At 50.6% G+C, this 23318-nt stretch overlaps 1 protein-coding gene across 1 annotated transcript; it reads right to left on the reverse strand.

Annotated features, from left to right (window-relative positions):
• NKX6-2 (NK6 homeobox 2) lies at positions 1 to 2784 on the reverse strand. Its single transcript, XM_054174717.1, has 3 exons — positions 1984 to 2784; positions 1405 to 1577; positions 1 to 696 (listed from the first exon to the last, which is right to left on the reverse strand). The coding sequence occupies exons 1-3, from the start codon at positions 2396 to 2398 to the stop codon at positions 448 to 450; spliced, it is 837 nt and encodes a 278-aa protein (XP_054030692.1). The 5' UTR covers positions 2399 to 2784; the 3' UTR covers positions 1 to 447.
• Positions 2785 to 23318: the final 20534 nt, after the last annotated feature.

The following is a 23318-nucleotide window of genomic DNA, read 5'->3' on the forward strand; positions in this document are numbered from 1 at the left end:
TATTATTAAGCATAAAATCCGGAGGCAGGAGAAATCAAACCGCCAAAAACACTGAGTAGAGGGAGGGAAAGAAAACAGCCTTTTTTACACTAGAAATATACATCACAAAATCTGAAATTTACTATATACAAAGTGGCTGAGCTTGGATTTGGTGACCCATACAAAACGTAACAAAATCTGATTGTTAGAAGCAGGAAGTCGGCAAGAAGGCTAAAAGAAAGGGATATGGGGAGACCTTAGAGGGACACAAAAACCAGAAAGTTGGAAAAATTCCTCTGCAATTTACATCGATGAGAAGGAAAATAATTTCATAACTTATTCTGTAAAAAATATATACATTTCACATACATCTCAGGCTGTACAACACACCACTTTGCACATCCAGATACAGCTAGCCCCGGTCGCGGTGCCCAGCACAGCGGCTTGCCCGCTGCCGGTGCCGCACCCTCACAAGGTGTCCGAGCTGGTGCTGCAGGGGCTGACGAGGGACAGGTTCGTGGGTTTGTGCTTTTTCAATAGCCTCGTGATTTTTTCGTCGTCTGAGTTGGGATCCAGGGGCTTGTTGTACTCGTCATCGTCCTCATTGTCCGAGCTCTCCTTCAGCTTCTCTGTCTCTGAGTCGTGCTTCTTCTTCGCCGAGGCCATCTCCGCCGCGTGCCTCTTCCGCCACTTGGTCCGTCTGTTCTGGAACCAGACCTGGGCACCGGCACCGGGCACAATTCAGCCTCAGCCCCGCCGCCGCGCCGCGCCCGCCCCCCGCGCCCACCCACCCGTCCGGCGACCAGACCGGCCGCGGCCGCCCCTTCCCGCACCGCGGAGCCCGGGCAGCCTTAGGGAGGGGGCTGCGGTGACAGGCGTGGGTCACCCGCTCCGCCGGGGGTGTCGCCAGCCAGAGCTGTGCGACAGGAAAAGCATCGGTTTCACAAAGAAATCATCTGTTGAAAGCGGAATGCGGTGGTCAGAAAAACATCTATTTTGGGCTCCCCGTGCAGTTAAGGTGCACCAGACGTGCCTGATAAAAAACGTGCGGTTGTGCCAGGAAAAGTCAGTTACTGGACACTATCTGTTAAAATCTGACCCCCCGAAAGAAGGGATTTTTATTTTTGGCTCGGGATTTGCTTGGGTTTTCTTAAATTTTAATTCATATATTAGATCTATTTTTCTAACATCGTTTGCAGCACAAAACTATAAAGAAAAAAAAAATCGTAAGTGGAAACCGGTTTAAAAATCTATCCAATATCGAAATGTAGTTTAAATCATAATTTACGTTAAAATCAAGCCCCTGTAGGGTTTGTACAATTTGGTGGTCTCCGGGAACTGCTGCAAAAGCAACGAATCGTCCGCGCTGCACCGGCACCGAGCGGGAGAGCCCGACCCGCGGCCCCGCCACCCGCGGGGACCTACCTTGACTTGGCTCTCGGTCATCCCCAACGAGTAGGCGAGGCGGGCTCTCTCCGGTCCTGCCAAGTATTTCGTCTGTTCGAAGGTCTTCTCCAAAGCAAAAATCTGTTGCCCAGAGAAAGTCGGCCGCGAGTGTTTCTTCTTGCCGTCCTTGTCCAAAACCATCCCCGTCTGAGCTGAAAGCGGAGGAGAAACGGGTCCGTCAGTCACGGGGTGTGCATCGGTCCGAACCCGGAGCGGGCCGCGGCGGGACCGCCTCGGATGCCCACCGCCGCTGGCTCCCGAGCAGGGATCGAGCCGGGGACACCCAGGGGAGCCACGGCGGGGCCAGGTGATGGGTGGCGGGCCCGAGGTGACCGGCATCGGGCCACCTTCGGGCCTGCTTTCGCACACCGCGCCCGCAGCCTCCGCCGGGCCGTCCGACCCGTCTAGCATGTCCGCCCGCGGCGCCGGGCCTCTCTGGCTCCCGGAGGGGTCGGCCCGAGCCTCCCGCCGTTGGCACCGGGCCCAACCTGGAGCCGCCTGCTGGGGAGGCCCCCGAGAGCGCGCTTCCCGCGCCCCGCCAGAACGGGCCACACTTACCGGGACAGGCGAGCCGAGGATCCCTCCAGGGAGAGCCTTGTACCACTCCCGGCCAGAAAATGGGCGGCCGCCCCGGCAGCTCCGCCAGCGGCTTCGGGTAGCGGGAGACGGCGGCGGGGTTGAAGTACATCCCGGCCGAGGCCGCCAGCCCGTTGATGCGGGGCAGCCCGCCTAGCAGGTTGCTGGTGGATCCCACGGGCCGCCCCAGGATGTCGCTTATCCCATGCGGCGTCCCCAAGGGCAGCTGCGTGTTGAGTCCGCCCAGGGCCGGCGCCTTGAAGCCGGAGGGGTTCTGCAGGGCGTAGGGGAAGAGGGAGGTCTTCATCTCGGCCATGTTGTGCAGCGCGGCCAGCGGCGTACTGCTGAGGACGAACGCGCTCTGGCGATTAGCATCCATCTGCCCCACCGCTAACATTTGTGGTCATCAATGAGCGCGGGTCCTTCTCCAACCACACCGGCAGCTACTCTTCGGTAGCCCCGCGCCGGGAGCGCCGGCGGGACGCTGTCTCCTCCGCTCGCAGGTTCAAAGCGACAGCAAGTACCAAAGTTTGCCAGGAGGAGGAAATCCCAGGCGCAACTCCGCCCGCCCCCTCAGCTCGGCGGCGCGCACCGCGCACTTCCAGGCGGGCAGTGGCGAAAGCCAAGTCGAGGCAGATCGGCAAACCGGCAGAGAGGGAGTCCGGGGAGAAGAGCCCCCGCCGGCGGGGCGGCCCCGGCAGGCTGCGGCTGCAGCTCCCGCTCTCCGTGCGGGATCGGGCGGGCAGGGCGGAGAAACGAGCCGGGTCCGCGGGATGGGCGCCACTGAGCTGCGCTCCGCGCCTCGTCTCGGCCGCGCGTCCTGGCGGCAGCAGAGGGGACCCTCCGCGCCGCACCCCGGGGCGCAGATAACCGCGCGGGCACCTGCGAGCTCCGCGCCCATTGGGCAGCCGCCTCCCCGCGCCGTCGCCGCCGCCCAATCGGCGGGCGGCGAGCGCCCCCACCCCGACACGTCACGGCCGGACCGGGCGGCCCCCGGGCGCCGTGGGAGCGCGCGGGGCCGCACGTGGCCGCGCCACGGCCGAGGGGACCCGCGCGGATCGCGCCCCGCCCGCCGCCGCGGTCACCGCACCGCGCTCCGCGCCGCCTCTCCCCCACCCCCTCCCCCGCCCGCCGGACGCCTTCCTCGGCAGCGAGCGCTTCGTGAGGCGGCCGCACCGCCTCACCAACCCCGACGGGCCCTTCCCGACGGCGCCTGGCCGGGTGGTGAGACGCAACGCTGAGCCCGAAAGGCCCCGGCCCTGGGAGTTCTGCCGTGCCTGAGGGTTGAGAAGAGGTGCGGGAGGAGCCGAGCGTTCGCCCGGCGCAGTCGCCGTTCCGTCGGGTAATCGGTTCCGTCTCCATCTGCGCGGCAGCCCTTCCCATCGTGGTAGAGCCGAACGTTTAAAGCACGGTTATCAAAGTGATATCACGTCCTAAGAATAACGGTGCCGCGCGGCTTGCTGCGTTGCCAGTTTTGGGATACACCGGCAGCCTTCGAGACCCGACGGAGAGGCGTAACGCCGGCCGTTAAAGGGGGAAAATAGGCTGTTACAGCACCGCGAAGCTCCTTCGGGCGAACAAAACTACCAGCGGTGCTCTGCTTCATGGAAAGCGCGCTTTCGTGTCAAGACAAGAAAGAATCCGGATTTCAGGTTTTTATAGAAAACAAGGGGGGGTTAGCCTCCGTTCTTCGCTCTGCGACCGCCTTCTGCAGCGGTTTTGATGCAGCCGGGGAAATGCTAAGCACAACAGGCAGGGAACTAAAACTTTTCAAGGTGTTCCCAAATAAACGCGAATGGACTTCATCGTCTCCGAATAACGCTGGAACGCGTGGTGCTTGCGGGTGTCGTGATGTCCGTCGTCAGAACCGTTTGCAGGTGAGTGAAGGGCTTCCTTTCACCCGGAACAACGGCCCTGACGTCAGTGTAAGTTTGGGAATTAATTACTGGGGCTCGATCAATGCTCTTTATTTTAAGTCGCCGCAGCTAGACGTAAGATAACAGTTTGTATGTCTTGTGCCCGCCGGTAAACTGCTTCCCGTACAACCGTGAGCTCAGAGCTGGCGCTGCCCCACAGAAGGGTTAATAACGACTCCTCGCCCTTTTCTCTCTCTGTGGCCAACGGTGGCCGCACCGATAGTAGAGCGGATCGGTCCCGCTCTGCTCAGCCCAACTTCAATTCTGCAACGCCCCCGTATCCCGGGCGGGAGCTGGTGCCTGCCCCGGACTCTCCTCCAGCACGGCTAAGGCTCACGGAGCCACGGGTGTGGAAGGAGGCCAGGCGGTGGGGCGCGACCGGCCCTCGGCAAGCGGCCGCCCCGAGCTGCGGTGACAGCCCGTCCCGGGTGGGCAGAGGGCCCGGCGTAACGCCCTGCCCGGGAGTTTTTTCGGGCTTTGCCCGTGTCGCCCCCGGCTGCACACCGCTGCGATTCCGCCGGGGCGATCTCTGGTCCTTCCTCTGCCGCCGCCCTCCCGCCCCCGATGCCGGTGCTCGGGGCGGTGGAGCGCAAGCCGGGACAGCTGCGCGTCCGCCCGAACTCCGCTCCCGCCGCACCACCCGTTGGGTGGTGGGTTTCTTTTATTCACCCCCGTTTTCGTTGTTGTTGGGGTTTGAGATTTGTTTGTTTGTTTGCTTGGTTTTTTTTCCCGCCTCTGAATGCCAGTTTCGCAGCACTGACCGTTTCGGCTCGGTAACGAGCGGGAAGCCTCTCCGCCCTGCAAGGGCACGGCGCACCCGCAGTTCCCCGAGAAGCCGGCCCAGGTGGGAGTCCGCTGCGTCGTCCGGGACCCATGGAACAGGGTAAGAGGGCGGCCTCCGCCATTCCTGTCTCGGCAGGGCACAGCCGACTACCGTGTGGCGTGCTTTAGCCGTCCCGATGGGCTCGTTCGCTGACGCTAGCCTGTGCCGGCGGGGGTGGGGTGGGAGCACGGTGTCCAGCGGGACGGCCTGCTGAGGGATGGCACCGAGGAGCGCCCTGCACTCCCGGGTACACTGGAGTGTTCGTATGTGTATTCCGCTCCCGCCAGGGCGCTTCGCGGCTCCGGCCGCAGCCAGGAGCGCCCAGGCACTGGGCGCTCGTTCCGCTGGCGTCTCCAGCGTCCTTCTGCCCCGGAGCTCCGGCCCGGCTGTGCGGGTCCCGAGGGACAGATCGGGGTCAGCCTCCCGCTCCCGTCCTCTGGGTTGAACACTCAGCTGAAAGAGTGCTGTGAGGCCGGCCGATCGTTTGTTTGTCAGCCGCGACGCGTGTTGCACGCTAACGGTGTTTGTCCTGCTCGCTGACTTCCCTGCAATCTGATGCTCCCATTTTTCTAGGTGCAAATATGTGGGTTTATCGCTGCAGCCCCCTCGGGGTGGGGGGCACCGGAGGAGGCTTCCCGTTGTCTTCCGCGGGAACGACGAGCAGGAGTCGCCTGGGTTCCTCACCCCGCCGCTTCTCGGTGCCGCTGGGTCCCTTCCCGCAGGGACGCCTGCAGTGCAGCCTCAGGAGGCTGCCAGGCTGCTCCAAATCCAAAAACTCATTTCCGAAGTCTTCGGCATACTCAATTTCGGCTGCAGAAGCGGTACGGCTGGAGAACCGCGCAGCGGCAGGGCAGCCCCCGGGACGGCGGGGGTGAGAACGCACCGTGCACTCCGCCGGACCCGGCCCGACGTTCGGAGGTGCCTGGCGTCCGCTCCTTTCGCCCCGGGTGTCCTCAGTAAAGCAAACCGGGGCTTCGCCGCTTGCGAAACGAGCCGGTCCGGGGAGCCCTCAGCCCGGCAGGGTGCAGAAGCTGCCTACTGCTGGTGCTAGCTGGCATCATTGTCCGCTGAGCTCGCTGCCCGTGGGCAGCGGAATTTAGAGAGGCAATAACCCCGTCTGAGAGGTTTCTGAGTACACGCGCGCTCCGCTGCTGACAGGGGCCCTAGGCTAGTCTGTCCGAACCGCCGCGCCCGGGCCCCTCCGTCCGATCACTGTATCAATGACGGCCCGCTCCCGGGGCGCTCGGAGTGTCCGAGACGCGGCTCGTTGCTGTCCCGAGGGCCGGGTCGCTCCGTTCCGCTCTCCAGCACTAGGCCCCTGCCTGCGGCTGCCGCTGCTCGGCGGCGGGCTGGCGGCGCCCCCTGGTGGTCACGAACGGCAGTTGCTGGGTCCCGGGACGCGGGGCTTCCCTGTCCCTTCCGCGCCCTCCCGGCGGTGCCCGCTCCCGTCGCTCCGCGCTGCGCCGTGCCGCTCTCGCACGGGGGTCAGGAGGCGCAGGCGCCGCACCGCCTCTCCCGTCCCGTTGTGAGTTCGTTGCGGCGGGTGCTGGGCGGTGAGAAGGAGCACGGGGCTGTCGGTGCGAAGCGATCCGGACGAAGACCGGCGGCGGCGTCCAGGGGCGTGCTGTCGAGTATCCATCCCTGCGGCGGAGCGGTTTGCGAGCTTGTTTGGAGGCAGGCAGTTCCGGGTTGGGCTGAGGATGCATTTCCACCGTTTAGAATCAGTGAGCGTTCTGTTTTGCCGCGGACACGAGTAAATTTCCTTGCAAAGGTCATTTTCATCAGTGGCATTGAGGAGGGGACAGTGTGTCTGCTCAGCAAGTTTGCTGACGATACCAAATTGGGAGCCTTGGCTGATAAGCCTGAAGGCTGTGTGGCCATTCATCGAGACATGGACAGGCTTGGAGGGCTTGGGCAAAGAGTAACCTAATGAGATTCAACAAGGATAAGTGCAGAGTCCTCCATCTGGGAAGGAATGATGAACTGCACCAGTACAGGTCAGGAGGTGATCCGCCAGAGAGCAGCCCTGTGGAGAAGGACCTGGGAGTCCTGGTGGATGACAAGTTTTCCATGGGACAGTAATGTGCCCTTGTGGCCAAGAGGGCAAATGGGCTTCTGGGGTGCATTAAGAGGCATGTGTACAGCAGATCGAGGGAGGTTCTCCTCCCCCTCTACTCTGCCCTAGTGAGACCACACCTGGAATATTGTGTCCAGTTCTGGGCTCCCCAGTTCAAAAGGGACAGGGATCTACTTGAGAGAGTCCAGCGAGGATGATGAAGGGACTGGAGCACTGCCTGATGAGGAGAGGTTGAGAGACCTGGGGCTGTTTAGTCTGGAGAAGACTGAGAGGGGATTTGATAAATATTTATCAATATCTGAGGGCTGGGGGTCAAGGTCAAAAGGGAGAGGACAGCCCTGTGATAGGACAAGGGGCAATGGATATAAACTAGATATAAACTAGAGGACAAGAGGTCTCTACCAACCCCTAGCATCCTGTGATCCTGTGACATGGGAGTAAACCTAGGACCAGTGACATCAAATTTGCCTGAGACTGGAACATTCTACCACACTCCAAATGTGTACATTGTCCAGTATTGAATTCTACAGCACAAAGGAGCTAAAGAGATGTGCTGTTGAGCCTCCCAGTCCTCTGTTTGATCATGCATGCAGCCAGAGCACCTTCTCCTGGAGCTTTTTGCAGCTGAAGGTGTCTTAGGGTCTCTGTGCTGCAAAACAAAGCACAGGGTAATGGTGTTTCACATGTGATGGGTGTAAGTGCCTGTGCTTCTGGGTCATTTTGCACACTGCAGAGGAGCCAGGCATGCAGGACATGAAAGTGTCCACACTGTGAGGCACATCATTCCACGCTGCAGCTGTAAATGTCCCTGTCAGAACGGCTGGGAAAGGGGAGCTTGAGGTGGCTGTGCACACAGGCTGCCTGTCTGGATTGTTCTGCTGCTGGCAGTGGGAGTGAAGCTGGGGAAGGAAATTGATAGGAGGTTAGTGACAAGAGAGGAGGGAAATGCACGTTGAGGCCCTTCAATCACACTGTATGCCCGTGTTCCTGACTGTATGGACGCTGCTTCTTCACAGCACACCTAAAGGAGATAGATCCTCGTGTTAAAAAACAAGGGATGTTTTTGGGCTAATAATGCAGTCAGTAGGAAACAAAGTCATTTTGGACTAGGTGATCTCTGTTAAAGGATCTTCACAGGATGATGTATGTTCTTGGGAAGGCCATATTTAATATTTTTCATTATGATCGTTGGCACAAAAAGTAAGGATATGCTAATGGTGCGGAGCTGAGAGTCCTCATCAGTGCAGAGTAGCACACAAAGGAAACCATGACCTTGAGAACAGCCTAACAGAAATGTGAGGAAACAGGAAAAAGCAAAAAAATCAAGGTATTGCCTTAAGAGTGTGGTGTTATTGGAGTGTTGTACCTTGGGCAAAAGACAAAGCATTTCATACACCTGCAGCAGAGTTTAGGCTTTCACATTTGGGAGAGATATTTGCAGATTCCACACCTCCCCCACCCCACCCAGGGCTTGAAACTGCAGAGAATGTGATTTCTGTGATGGAGCACACCCAGCCTTCTGGGCAGACATGACCACTCTAGGTGTTCCTCTTCTGTGTCCTCTGGAGACTGCAATCTGGGGTGAAGTTCATTTATATGTAGAATTCTAACACCACCTTAAAAAGGCCGGAAGGAATCTTTCCCTAAATCTTGTATTGTTCTTCAGCTTAACAATAAATCATTGGAGCCTCAGTGCCAAAAGCTGGTTATCCCCAGTGGTGTTTAAGGCCTGGATTCCTAGCTGTAAAGTTTGTTGCCTTGTATCCTTTGCCAGTGATCTTTAAGAATTGTTTCTAGTGCCTTAAGAAACTCATTTGCTCATACAGCTGAGGGATGCAGTTCCCCCTCCACAGAACTCAGCCTCTGTCCTGTGCTGCAAAGCTGAGAACACTGTAATAAAGGGTTTCTGTTTCGTGACCACCCTTCTGCACTGTCACAGGGTTAGGAAACACTTCTGTGTTACAGCTGGAGCCTCACTGCAGCTTAGCCATTTCTGTGATGGGCTCCAGGTGCACTGAAGGCCACACTGACCCAGCCACACCTGGGACTTCCCTCCCACACCCCCCCTGCCCTGAGAGCTCTCGCTAAGCTCAGCCTGGAGCTTTAAAAGGGTGCCGTGGGTGAAAATGAAGGTGTCTTTCATAAAGCAAAGCAGCAAGAGGATGAAGAGCTTTCCCAGGGTGGTTGTCTCTGCAGTGCATTTGAGGTAGGCAGCATTTTGAAGCTACTTTGCCATCTGGGCATTTGAGTTTTATGATGCTTTCAGAAAGCCAGGACTTTTGCCTATTTTCTGTCTTCTTGGAGTATCAACCCTGTTCCAGAAGGAGTGTGTGTGTTGCAGAGGCAGCAGTGAGGTGGGGCTGCTAGGAACCTGCCTGCAGCAGCAGTGAGCAAAGAGCAGGTACAGGATGAGACCTTGCCTGAGGTGTGCAGTAGGCTGAGCTGGACTAAATGCTGTGCCGTCTTCTCTGGGCTGTTCCTCGGCAAAGCAAGGCTATTCTGGCATGGCTGTGAGTGCAGCACAGTTAACTCATTCAGCAGCTTGCCTGTTAGAAACCTGAGGTTTCTTTCAGGGTTGTCTGTGAAATAAGATGAATAAGGTTGCAGGTACAAAGCAGAATTCAGGGTTATGGTGGTCTAAGTGTTACCTGTGCCCAGAGGCTGGGAGAGGGAGCATAATGCCATGGAGAAGGACCACTTTTTCTGTTCCTTCCCAAATAAGAGCAATTAATTCCTGAAATCATAAGCACTAATTTCTTGTTGTGCTGTTTCCCTTTTCCTGACAACTTTTGGAGCCTTTTTGTGGTTTACAAATGAATGGTTGTGGCTGCATGAAGAAGTTAATTTGGCTTTGTAAGTTCTCATAGCTTAACAGAAGAGCTATGTAGATAAAAAATAATCAAGCTGCCAAACCCACATTTTTGGAAGTCATCTCCTCTAGGCAAACTTTGGCCTGAAAGCTGGATCTAGTTCTACTGTTACTAACTCATGCCTTCCCAGGGAGCCAGTTAACTTCAACTATGGAGTACACAGGTGAGACTGACTTGTAGTACCTTCTAGAAAGAGTAAAAGCAGAAGGCTCAGTATTTATTGCAGCCTTCTGCCTTTGTTTGGTTTATTCCCTTTTTAAGGCCTTAATCTAATTGTGGAGAAGTATTGGGGTGGAGGGAGCTATATGCACAAATCCTTTCAAATAGCTTAGTTCTGTTGAGTGGGATTCTGAAGGTGTCACCACAAAATTTTCAGCACCTCTGTATGAATTAATTGGTCTGCTTTGGATTTTAAGCAACAAAGTTCTTTGAAGCTCTGGAAAACATGAATTAGGCTTAAGGGAAAGTATTTGGCATGAAACCACCAACCATTACTGAAAATATGGCCATTCATTGGTGGAAAAATAGCATGGACATAATTATATGTATCTTGCTAGGAAAGAAAATGAAACAGTATTTTTGCAGGTGAAACTTCTGAAAGGTGTAAGATAAGCAGTTACCAGCGTTAGTTTTGTTCTCTCTCTTGTTGTCTCATGAGAGGCACTCTTAAGGATGACCAGGTGGGCAGCATTTCCTTGGCTGAGTGTCCTTTCCAAAACAAAGGGCTTTTGTTCCTCAGTGGAGCTAGGAGTTGGTTTGGGGTTGACTGGATGGGCTTCCAGCAGATAAGTGGTGTTGCTGAAGTTCCCAGACCTTTGATTTTATATATATATATTTGTCCCTGATTGTAAACCCTGCTTTGCTTGTTTTCTTCTACCAATGGCTCAGATTGTGCTGGTTGATAGCAAGCTGATCATGAGCCAGCAGTGTGCCCAGGTGGCCAAGAAAGCCAATGGCATCCTGGCCTGTATCAGGAACAGCGTGGCCAGCAGGAGCAGGGAGGTCATGCTGCCCCTGGACTCAGCACTGCTTAGGCCACACCTTGAGTCCTGTGTCCAGTTCTGGGCCCCTCAGTTTAGGAGGGATGTTGACTTGCTGGAAGGTGTCCAGAGAAGGGCAACAAAGCTGGGGAGGGGTTTGGAGCACAGCCCTGTGAGGAGAGGCTGAGGGAGCTGGGGTTGCTTAGCCTGAAGAGGAGATTCAGGGGAGACCTTCTTGCTGTCTACAACTGCCTGAAGGGAGGTTGTAGCCAGGTGGGGGTTGATCTTTCCTCCCAGGCAACCAGCACCAGAAAAAGAGGACACAGTCTCAAGCTGTGCCAGGGGAAGTTTAGGCTGGATGTTAGGAAGAAATTCTACACAGAGAGAGTGATTTGCCATTGGAATGGGCTGCCCAGGAAGATGGTGGAGTCACCATCACTGGAAGTGTTTAGGAAGAGACTGCATGGCATGCTTGGTGCCATGGTTTAGTTGATTAGATAGTGTTGGATGATAGGTTGGACTTGATGATCTCAAAGGTCTTTTCCAACCTGGTTAATTCTAATCTAAGCATTGAGAGCATTGCTTTTTGATGTTAAGCCTGACCTGAATGTCCACCAACTCTCTCCCCCTTCCTTCCTTCCACCAGCGTTGTGGTTTTCTTCTCTACTTGTCTCCACTCAAATACTTTATCTTTTTAATGAGAGAGGGCTACAAGTTATTCTATCTAAGTGGGATAAGCCCTTGTGAGCTCTATTTTATCTAACCAGGACTGGGAAATCGTTTGCCCTTATTTGTATTAAACAGATGTATATACTTTACCGCAAGTCATTAGTGCTATAAAGAGATTGCCTTCCTATTGATAGCCTAGATGGGGGAATTCAGGACTAAATTGCCAATAAATAAAGAGTGTGCTTGTAAGCACTATTGATTCTCTCTGAGCCACGGAGAAGTGTTTTGTTAGTAAAACTCTTCCTGAATGTGCAAGTGAGGTTTGAAAAAGACGTCATTCGTGATTACATGAGGGGAGCGGGGAATGAGGTCTGGTGAGAAGCTTTAGGTTGCTTTTCTTGGCAGCATAGTTTGTCAAGATGGCTGGTAAAAATGTAGCAGCAGGTCTGGCCTGCCTCAGAAATCCTGGAGCCATCACAGTATCACCAAGGTTGGAAGAGACCTCAAAGATCATCAAGTCCAACCCGTCACCACAGACCTCAGCACAGCCTTTCCCGTGCCACAACTTCAGGGTGGCAGGAGAGTTTCCCAAATCACCATGAAAGGAGTGGAAAGTATCATTTGCATAGGAAATGAAAGATTGGTGGGATTCGAATTCCTTCTGTCCTGTTTGGGTTTGAAAGAGTCTGGAAATTACTTTTCTGAGCTGTCTGGGAAATGTTGTAAGAGCAGATTTAGGTTGGCAGTTAGGAGGAAGCTCTTTACCGTGAGAGCAGTGGAACACTGGAACAGATTGCCCAGGGAGGTAGTTGAGGCTCCATCCTTGGAGATATTCAAGGTCAGGCTGGACAGGGCTATGGGCATCCTGGTCTGATGGAGGATGGCCCTGCTCACTGCAGCAGGGTTGGACTAGATGACTTTCGGAGGTCCCTTCCACCTGAAACCATTGCATGGTTCTAGGAATGTATTCCAGTGGTGGAGAGTAGGAGTCAGTTCAGGAGAGGTATTAAGAGAACCAGAGTGTGGTTAGGGGCTGAAGGACAGCAGAATATCTCCAACATGAGCTGAAGGAACAGCAGATTAGCCAGATCTGTAGCTACTATAGCCATGGTGCTTGCTCTATCTTGTGTGTTTCTTCCATGTTCATCCAGCTTGCTGAAATTTATTTACAGAGCTGTCATTTTTAGAAGAGTCAACAGGACAGAACTGTATGGAGAGCAGAGCAAAGCCTTGCTGCAGAGGTGCTCTGTGCTGAAGCCCTGTTCAGCGATGTGATTCCCATCAACTTCAGCGCACGTATTCCAGGGCATAATTGATAATTGTAAGCTGACAGCCCATTCCTTTGAGAGTATCTCTGTGGAATAGCAGTGATTATAATATTAACAGAATCTTTGACAAACCTTTTAATTGTGGTTGATTAGAGCATTCTCCTGGCAATATGCTGATCTTCCTCAGGTTTATTTAAAGACCTCCTGCAACAATGATAAATGCCGGGCATGCAGCAGCCATTTAGTTATGGGATACACCATGCCAGAATGATCCTGAATGTGGAGAAGTGATGCAGTTAAATGAAATTAATTGTGCATGTCTGCTCTTAGTAACAACAAAAAATAACTTTACTGGGCTGATGCACATTAAAGACATCCTGTGTCTTCAGGGAACTGATTTCTTCAGATTGGATTTCTTCTGTCCAAGGTGGAAATGCAATTTGTCACCGAAGACTGGATGCTAGGAATATGTTTTTGGCAGTGACAGCCTTTGGAAGGCTCGTTAAAAATGACAATCTGAAATCAGAACTCTTCAGATTAGATGGCAAATTTATCACAGGCTGGTTTATTTAGGCATGTTTCCTGCCATTAAGCCACGTTACATGTGAATGTGATTAAGAAATGGAGTGTCTGGTGGGGTTTGGGCTTGTTTCAGATGCACATCTTGGCTTTTGCTCTGAAAAGAGCCTTCAAAATCCATTACTTCTTCTCCCTTCTGGTTTTATCTGCTTTTCTAAATCTTCTCTTTCTGTTCCTATAATCAGTTATGCTATTTTTCCTTGGGAAATGTGTTAGATTTCCAAGTGTATTGTACAATGAAGAAAGAATGCTTTTAAAAACCCCCACAAACAACTCGGGAGTTGTCAAAACACTCAAGAGCTGCTTTGCTTTGCCTTCCTGTGTAACTTTGTTCCATATGCATCCTGCTGAAAAATTACTTACAGAGCTGTCTCTCCAGAAAATAGGACAGAATTGAGTTTACACCACCTGAGGGCACTGTAATGCTATTTTCACTTCATTGTAAAGAAAAACACAGTATCACAGTATAACTAAGGTTGGAAGAGACCCCAAGGATCATCAAGTCCAACCTGTCCCAACAGACCTCACACACGAAAGGGCAGTGTTTGAAATGGTCCCTGTTTTGCATTCTCCTATGATTACTATCAAATTCTAGAGCTGTACCACTGAAACTGAATGAATTGCAGAACAACAGAGGTTGGAAGTGACCTGCAGAGATCAAGTCCAACCCCTTGCTAAAGCAGAGTCACCTAGGGTAGTCTGCACAGGAATGCATCCAGGCACATTTTGGAAGTCTCCAGAGAAGGAGACTCCACAACCGCTCTGGGCAGACTGCTCCAGTGCTCTGTCACCCTCACTGTGAAGAAGTTTCCTCTCATGTTGAGGTGAAACCTTCTGTGTTCACATTTGTATCCATGGTTCCTTGTCTTACTACTGTGCACCATTGAAAAGATCTTGGCCCCCTCCACTTGACACCCACCCCTCAGATAGTTATGGACATTCTCAGATACTTGCAGACATACAAAAATCATGTAAAAAAACCAACCCTAAAACATGTTGTTGTAGGCAGGTATCTTCTTGTGTCTAAGCACAACAAACATTGTTTCCTCATGCTTATTCTAAGGTGAGGGTAATTTTAAACACAGTGCTGTTATTCCTTTTAACAGAGTGTCGGTGCATGGCAGTGATTGCTGTGTGCCTGGTCGTGCTGCAGCTTTAGCTGCTGATGTTTGCTGCCTCTTGTCTCCGTACCCAGAAGGGCATGGGGTTGATGTAAAAGCACCAAATGATGATGCTGCCTTCGTGTGGTTGCAGCACTTGACTATAAAGTGACAAAGTGAGAAATGAGAGAAGTGAAAGCTCCCTACATGGACATGCCTGATCTGGCTGACTTTCTCAGGCTTGTCACTTCAGCTCTTGTCTTTTCTCTCTTCTTACACTGCCATCTCTCTCTTTCCTTCACTTGCCTATTTTTCTTTCTCTACTCATTGGATTTCACCTCCCTGTCATTTTCACCACTGCCTGGTGCGTTGAGAAGGCCACCAGGCATAGTTCAAACAAGGGCTCTGTGCAGGATGAGAGTTTGACTGCCAGGAGGCAGATGGATTCCAGAGATGGTCAGTCACTCCTGCTCCTGTGAACTCTTCTAGTATGTCCTATTAAAAAGTGTGCTCTAGACCCTTTGGTTTTTGTTCTGATTTCTTCAGCATGAAATGCAGGAAGAAGTTCTTCACTAGGAGGGTGGTGGGTCTCTGGAGTAGGTTTGCCCAGGGAGGTTGTGGATGCCTCCTCCCTGGGTATCTTCAAGGCCAGATTGGATGAGACCTTAAGCAGCTGAGTCTAGTTGAGAGGTGTCTGCCCATGGCAGTGGGGCTGGATTAGATGATCTCTAAGGTCCCTTCCAATTTAAAGTCATTCCCTGAACCCTTCATCTGAGAAGCTACATAATATTTCTGGGTTTTGTTAGAGTAATAACCAAGTGTGCTTTCACCAGGAGCAAACCTGCTTGCTGAACTTGTGGGGGGCTTTCCACAGTGATCTTATCAAAAAGGTTTGCTCGGAGTAGTTCAGTGGCTTTAGGTTTCAGTGTGGCTTTTGTTTGGTTTTTGCCTCTTTTTATTTTAATTTTTAGGTTTGATGCTTTAAGTTTTCCCTCAGTCTAGCTGGAAATCACATTATAGTGGCATCTGGCATTATATGCTTTATGCACACATTTCAGAGGTGTAACATAAATGATAGAAGTAAACTACAAGTGAGTGCATGCTTGGCTCAGTTTTAAAAATCACATGGAAAATGTGCAGGGAATATGCTCACAAAAGCAAGGCAGGGAACCAGGAGAAGTCTTTACAATGGGAAAACAATAGCTAGAGGCATTCTCCCATGCTTGCTGAAATTAAACCAGCTTTTCATGTGAAGATGCTTGTGGACACAGTGGCATGTATCAGTACAAATGAGATCCAAGCAAAACTAGAGAGCAGTAGCTGAGCATAAGAAATACAAAGATAAAGATGCAACAGTATGAGGGTCCTGTACCCTTTCATCTTCTCAGCTACAGAAAGGGTTTTGGGAGGAAACACTCTGTGTTCCATAGCAAGCATTTATGAATGAAATAAGTATTAATGCAGTTTTATTCCTACCCCATTCTTCCCTATTAGCAAACCGTGGTGATATTTTATCAGCATGGAACATAACTTTATTTGTAGCCCCACATGCACGCTGTGTAAAACTCATGAGGCTTAACTTCACTTTGACACAATCTAATCTGCACATTCTATCTTCTCTCATGCCAAATGACTAATACCTCCCCCCCCTTTTTTTTTTCTTCTTTTTACTTGCTGGTGTTAATTTTTGTTTATTTGACATCCAATTTGCTAAATGAATGATGACAGTAATCCTTCTCTATTGTTGCTTCCCCTTATTCCACACTCTGTGTTCAGGTTTTCGGGGGGGTGGGCATTCTCCCTCCCCACCATCCCTTGGTTTATATCCTGTGAAGATGAAAGTTGGGCTTTATATGCACTGATCAAAATGATTTTGAGTAGTTTTAAGCTAATTTAACTTCAGGTGCATTTAATATTTGCAATTGATTTATCTTGTAACCACTGAGGTAGACCATAAGGACTCTGGTCATCAGTGGTGTAGACAAACTGTTAACCCAAATTGGGAAGGAACGAAAATGACTGACAAAATCTGCTCCTAGAACAGAAGCTGGAGGTTAGGAAGAGGTTCTACACAGAGAGAGTGATTGCCCATTGGAATGGGCTGCCTGGGGGAGGTGGTGGAGTCACCATCATTTAGGAGGAGGCTTGATAGGGTGCTTGGTTGCATGGTTTAGTTTGATTAGGTGGTGTTGGATAGTAATATGTTGGATGTGATGATCTTGAAGGTCTCTTCCAACCTGGTTTATTCTATTCTAACAGGGGTTGAAATACTAGAAGCAAGTTTTTTATTGGAAGGTATGGAAAGGAGGGATCAAAAAGGACCTTCTGAAAGCAAGAAAGAGTTGTAGAAAGATTTTATGCTGTTTTCTTTTTTTCCCCAAACACTTAGAAAATGGCTATTTTACTGGGACCTGTAACTGGAATGGCAAATTAGACATCTGTTAATGTGTGGAAGGCAAAAAAACTTGGTGCATTTTGAGGAGAAAAAAATCTATTTGCATAAAACCACTAGTTGAAACACATATTATCTTAATTTATCCACAGAATAGTATCACAGAATCAGTCAGGGTGGGAAGGGACCACAAGGATCATCTAGTTCCAACCCCCCTGCCATGGGCAGGGACACCCCACACTAGATCAGGCTGGCCAGAGCCTCATCCAGCCTGGGCTTAAACACCTCCAGGGATGGGGCCTCAAGTGGAAGGTGACAGTCAGCTCTTCTGCTTAGTGCACCCTGCCAGTGCAGTTAATTCAGTGTTTCACAAAGCATGAGCATACCCAGTATAATGTAGGAGACAAACTTAGCTGCCTACAAGCCTGCCAGCCTACCCAGACCACTTCCAAGCTGGAAATCACATAGCTGTGTTAATGCTAAATGAGATTAGAGTCATCTGTGTACCACTCATTTATCAAGTTATGTAATAGGGCGAGTTATTCCTATGAGTTTAAGGAGCTGTGTGCTGACTGCTCTTGAGTCTGCTCAGACTTCTATCTGTTCATGGCAGCCCAAGCTCTGGCAAAGGAGTGTATAAACCAAAACTTTTAGCCTCTGACAGACACTCTTTATTTGGTGTATCTTAATTAATGTCTTTTAGCATGTTGAGGGGCTGGAAGTTAGCCTTTACTGTTCGAGCTGTGCACTCAGGCTGCTGTGCAGTGACACTGGAGGTAAGTCCCCAGCATAGGAAGGATATGGACCTGGTGGACTGAGTCCAGTCTCACTGTGAGAGTGACAGAGCCCTGAAACAGGCTGCCCAGAGAGGTTGTGGAGTCTCAACCTCTGGAGACTTTCCAAACCCACTTGGATGCATTCCTGGTCCCTCTAGGTGATCCTGCTCTGGCAGAGGTGGTTGGACTGGATGATCTTTTGAGGTCCCTTCTAACCCCCTAACATTCTGTGAAATATTCTTAAAGAGGCTAGTTAAAATTACATTTTAATATGCTATGGTTTGGAGAAAAGTGTTCTTTTTGTCTTTTATTAAAATCAAAAGTGAAGGTTAAAAGCAGCTTCTTCTCTGTACCTTTCCTTATCAACTACAATGAGCTTTGTTTTTCACTGCCTTGCAACCTGAGTCTGTTTTCCCTTTGTGAAGTGCAGTGGTGTTTTGACTTTTGGAAGCCATTACAGAAAGTGGAGGCTTGGCAAACAGGTCACCTTGGGTTTTGTGTCTTGACTTTTGGAAGCCATTACAGAAAGTGGAGGCTTGGCAAACAGGTCACCTTGGGTTTTGTGTTTTGACTTTTGGAAGCCATTACAGAAAGTGGAGGCTTGGCAAACAGGTCACCTTGGGTTTTGTGTCTTGACTTTTGGAAGCCATTACAGAAAGTGGAGGCTTGGCAAACAGGTCACCTTGGGTTTTGTGTTTTGACTTTTGGAAGCCATTACAGAAAGTGGAGGCTTGGCAAACAGGTCACCTTGGGTTTTGTGTTTTGACTTTTGGAAGCCATTACAGAAAGTGGAGGCTTGGCAAACAGGTCACCTTGGGTTTTGTGCCACCAAGTTTAGTCTGCTAGAATATTTTTGAAGACGTGTGTGAGGAGGCAGTTTGTTAGAACTGGGAAAGTGCCAGCTTTGCCCAGTACCTCTTTTACTTAAGGATGTCCATGTGCAGGATTTGTGTAGCTTTATTTGGCTTGCAAGAGCTGTTGATTAGAACAGTATGCATAACGTGTCACGTTATCCAAATAACGGGATGAAACCAGGCAAGCAAAGCTCTTCACTTCACATGACTTGCCCCCCCCTTCTATAATCCTGTCATAAATACTTGTAGAAGTGCATAACTACTTCATGTGATACAAAAATAGTGTTTTCCTAACAATTCAGAGGTCATACTTAAGGATGGATAGAGGGACTTCAGTTTCCTGAGGGTCTGACTCCTGGTGAAGCTGCAAAGGATGGAAACTACAGCACTGGCAGCAAGACCTCCTGAGCACCCTGATATGGTCCAGCTGTGGTTCAGCAGATCCTCTTTGGTTGCTGCATGCTTCTGGAGTGTTTTTAAACTGCCAGAAGAAGTTGCAGAAATTCTGTTCATGTCTGAGCAGCTGAATGCCCCCTGTGCCTGCACACAGGGCAGTGCAGAAAAGGGAGATGGTGTGACTGCCAGGCCTAGGGAATAAACAGGTGTAGGACCAGGGGCCTATTTTTCTCTAGCTCATGTTTGGGAAGAACATAGCCTGAGAGTCTGCCAGGCTTTGGAACTCTTTTCTTCTTGGTCACAGCTTCTGCAGCAGTGGACTGTGATAAGGAGCAACTCTGACCACCCACGGGTGTGCTGTTGTGATGGATCACTTCAAGTGCAAAGAATGGGCACAGATGCAGAATCAGAAAGGCAAAGGAATGAGGAGATTTTGTCCTGGGTGCTCACTTTATCACACTTCAAGTGTCCTTTTCACTCCTTGTAATTCATTAAAAACCCAGCATTGTGGTGTGATACCCTTTGGTAAGGATGCTTGGAGATCCCATCTCAGTTTAAGCAAGACACAGAAGAGCTGTTTGTTGGCAGTGCTTGGAGAAGCATTTTTCAAAGCACTTGCTTCCCCTCTGGGATATCTAGATTTTCCTTGTTATTTGGTACATTCCAGTAGCACCAGTGTGCTCCAGTTAAGCATCTCAGTACTGCTGTGCAGTGAGCAGTAGTCTGAAATACAGAGCTGCACTTTGTGTGGTGAGCCCATGATAGAATAGAATTACCAGGTTGGAGATGACCTTTGAGAATATTAAGTCCAACCTATCACCCAACACCATCTAATCAACTAAACCATGGCACCAGGCACCCCGTCCAGTCTCTTCCTAAACACCTCCAGTGATGGTGACTCCACCACCTCCCTGGGCAGCACATTCCAATGGCCAGTCACTCTTTCTATGAGGAACTTCTTCCCAACATCCAGCCCAAACCTCCCCTGGCACAGCTGCTGGCCACCTGGGAGAAGAGACCAACCCCCACCTGGCTACAACCTTCCTTCAGGTAATTGTAGACAGCAAGAAGGTCTCCTCTGAGCCTCCTCTTCTCCAGGCTAAGCAACCCCAGCTCCCTCAGCCTCTCCTCACAGAGCTGTGCTCCAAACCCCTCCCCAGCTTTGTTGCCCTTCTCTGGACACCTTCCAGCATCTCAGAGAGGTTGTGGAGTCTCTTTCTCTGGAGACTTTCAAGACCCCCCAGATGCGTTCCTCTGACCTGCCCTAGGTGATCCTGCTTTTGGCAGGGGTGTTGGACTTCATCTCTAGAGGTTCCCTTCCAACCCCTAGCATTCTGTGACTCCTAAGGTAGTGGCACCACAACTCTATGACTGGCTTCAAGTATAGTGTCAGCAGTGTGGCTGCTCTTCAAGACGAGAAGCCTGAGCAGGCAGAGGTCCTGCAGGGCAGCAGTGATGGCTCAGCATCCCCTTTCCTGAGCCCTTGTCCAAAGTGTAAGGAGTGTGGCCAGAGGGGAGGAAACAGCAGGAAGGAAATTTGTCCTTCTTCCCATCTGGGGAACAATATTCTGCTAAATGTTGGGCGTGAGGGTATTTAATTGACAACTAGTCCCTGGAAAGGACCAGGACACAAATTTGTGCCCGTCTGGAGGGTGGCAGAGTCAAACAAGGCCTCTGCCTTGAGAAGCCCTGAGTCACTTTGACTAGGTCCAAAAAGACACTGAATGTAGTTCTGGTTGTCTTCCATGGGAGCTGAGTGAGCACACCACATCCTGGATGAGTCTCAGCACTTTGCAGCACCAGGCATGTTTGGGTGGGTTGGTTGTCTTTAAAAGGTGTCAAGGTGCTGGAGCAAGTGCAGAGGAAGGCCTGGAGGTGGAGGGCCTGGAGAAAAAAATCTTATGAGGAGTGACTGAGGGAGCTGGAGCTGTTTTGTTTGAAGAAGAGGAGACCTCATCACTCTCTGCAACTGTCTGGAAGGACATTATAGAGAGCTTGGTGCTGGTCTCTTCACAGTATCACCAAGGTTGGAAGAGACCTCAAAGATCATCGAGTACAACCTTCTCACAGGTGATAGAACAGAGAATGGCCTCAAACTGCAACAGGGTAGGTTTAGAGTGGACATTAAGAAAATTTTTTTTTAGAGTGGTCAGGCATTGGCCCAGGCTGCCCAGGGAGGTGGTGGAGTCACCAACCCTGGATGTGTTTAAAGGCTGTTTAGATGCGGTGCATGGGGATACGGTTTAGGGGTGAACTTCGTAGAGCAGGGTTAATGGTGGGACTTGATGATCCCAAGGGTGTTATCCACCCTGAATGATTCTGTGTGGTTCTGTGATTTCCATTGTGGTGGTTTCCAAGAGGAAATTCTGACACAGAAAGATGAATGGCTGGCTCAGCTGTACTTCATCAGAGAGCAGGGTTTTTCAGTCAGTGCATGCATTACTCATTTTCAAAAGCTCTCGTGATCATTATTCATTGTGGCTTGTAAGAAAACATTAATGTGAACCCAAAAGTGAAGAATTTAGTGTTATGAATTTTCAACAAATGCATTTATAGCACTGTGATACAGTTTGCTTAGAAGATTTGGTGGTAGTTTTACTTTTCTGCTATGGAAATTAGCAGAAAATAAAGGACCACTTGTTTTATGGTTGAAAATTAACTGGTGCTGAGCGTGTTTAAGAGAGCTTTTGTACTGTTAAAAGCCTGAAATGCAGGTGGGGGTGCTATTTTTCCCAATTACACCTAAAATCTCAAGTGTATAGGAGGAAAAAATTCCAGGAATCCAATGGATAGCACAGCTCTAAGTTGACCCTCTGCAGGGTTGGGTAGTCATGATGCAAGGTTTTTGGTGACTTAGTGCTGAGTGGCTTTACCTCTCCTCCTGCTTTCCTCTTGCCTATGCACTGTCTGCAGCTGAGCACCATACTGCCAGGCTCCATCTCCATGCTCTCAGCTGCGTGGCTGCATCCTGTTCTGGCTCCTGTACTGTCAGACCCTTCTCAGGGACACTGTCGTGATGCACTGATGGAAACTACTGGCTACATAGAATCACAGAATGGTTTCAGTTGGAAGGCACCTCCAAAGGTCATCTAGTCCAACCCTGCTGCAGTGAGCAGGGACATCCTCCATTAGATCAGCCTGCCCATAGCCCTGTCCAGCCTGGCTTTGAATATTTCCAAGAAAGGGGCCTCAACTACTCCCTGGGTAACCTGTTCCAGTGTTCCACTTTTATTAGTATTGGCACCTGAAACCTGGTGTATTTGAGGACAAAGTGAATTTACTCAAATGGCTTTCTTCTGTGTCAACTCATAGGATTGCTTTAGAGCCTTTTATCTACCCTCTTAAAAGCTTCCTCAGCATTTTGCCCATGAAAAATTCCTTTCAAAAAGAATTTGAGAGAGAGAGAAACTTCAAGTTATGCTCACATTGAAAAGGAGACCTAAAGAAATGTGAAGAACATCTTGTTCCTGAGGATAAATTCTGTAGGAAGCCCACAACCAAAGATACTCCATGATAGACAGATGTGATGTTTTGGCAGGTGGGGATTTAGTGTTTTTTCCCCCTTTTCCTCAGAAATCTCTGGGGTAGGTGCTAACACTTACACCACCATCAATCTTGTTTCATGAAATTTAGCCATGAGAGAATAACAGACTTGGCCCCAAACAAGTATAAATAAATCTGAGTAGAAGGCAAGGTCATGCTGTGTTTGATTTATATCACACTAATGAGATACCATTGGCTGGGTATGGCTCTTACTGGTTTTGTTCCATCAGAGAAGTGCTTTGGAAAGCTACCTGAGGAACTGGAGATAGTTTTGAAGCTCAGACCTGAATCCAGAGCCTACTAACCTGCATAAAGCCTGAATTTGAGCATTTAAGCAGAGCATAGGAGCTGGCCACTGTTTCTCATCCACAGCTGGTTGTGCACAGCCAGCTGGACAAGGGGGCAGAACTACATGCACTGGCTGTTTTTAGTACCTAAACAAGTAATGTTTCCCTTATTCCAGTACCATACTTCCAGCCAAGATTGCAGCTACCACAAAGAAACTGATTTTGAAGTTTTGGTGGCACATGGCATAGATCTGCACCAAGCTTTCCTGCACTCAGGACTCCTCTCCCTTTCCTCTGGCTGTCTTTGGATTCTCCTTCTCTGGAAATACTCAAGACCCACGTGGATGTGTACCTGCTGGCATTCTGCTGTGTGGAAGAAGTCAATGCCATGAACTGTGCATTTGTTTTCAGCTGCATGGTGGCTCAAGTCTCAGGCCTGGCATGGGGCTAAATTGTTGGACCCTCCTGCTGGTAGACTTCAGCACAGCCCTGAGCAGCAGAGAGCAGTGGTCTGGTCTGCCCCAGCCTGCTGTAGGAAGGTGGGCCAGGGGTGTTTGGGTGGGAAACCCATTGCCTTCCCCTGCACTGGGCCATGTGAGCAAGCAGGTGTGCAGATAGGTATGTTGGTAGCAACTTGTTATTCCCACAGGCACAGCCTGGATTTTAGGACATAGAATAGTGAAGCTGACTGTCACCATATACAGTGACATCTGTGCTGAACCTCACAGGCCAGGGCACAGATTGAGCACCAGCCTGTGAATCTCTCTATTCTTGTTTATTAGCCTGT

The sequence above is a fragment of the Dryobates pubescens genome, chromosome 30, assembly GCF_014839835.1.
Source record: "Dryobates pubescens isolate bDryPub1 chromosome 30, bDryPub1.pri, whole genome shotgun sequence".
Lineage (NCBI taxonomy): Eukaryota > Metazoa > Chordata > Aves > Piciformes > Picidae > Dryobates > Dryobates pubescens.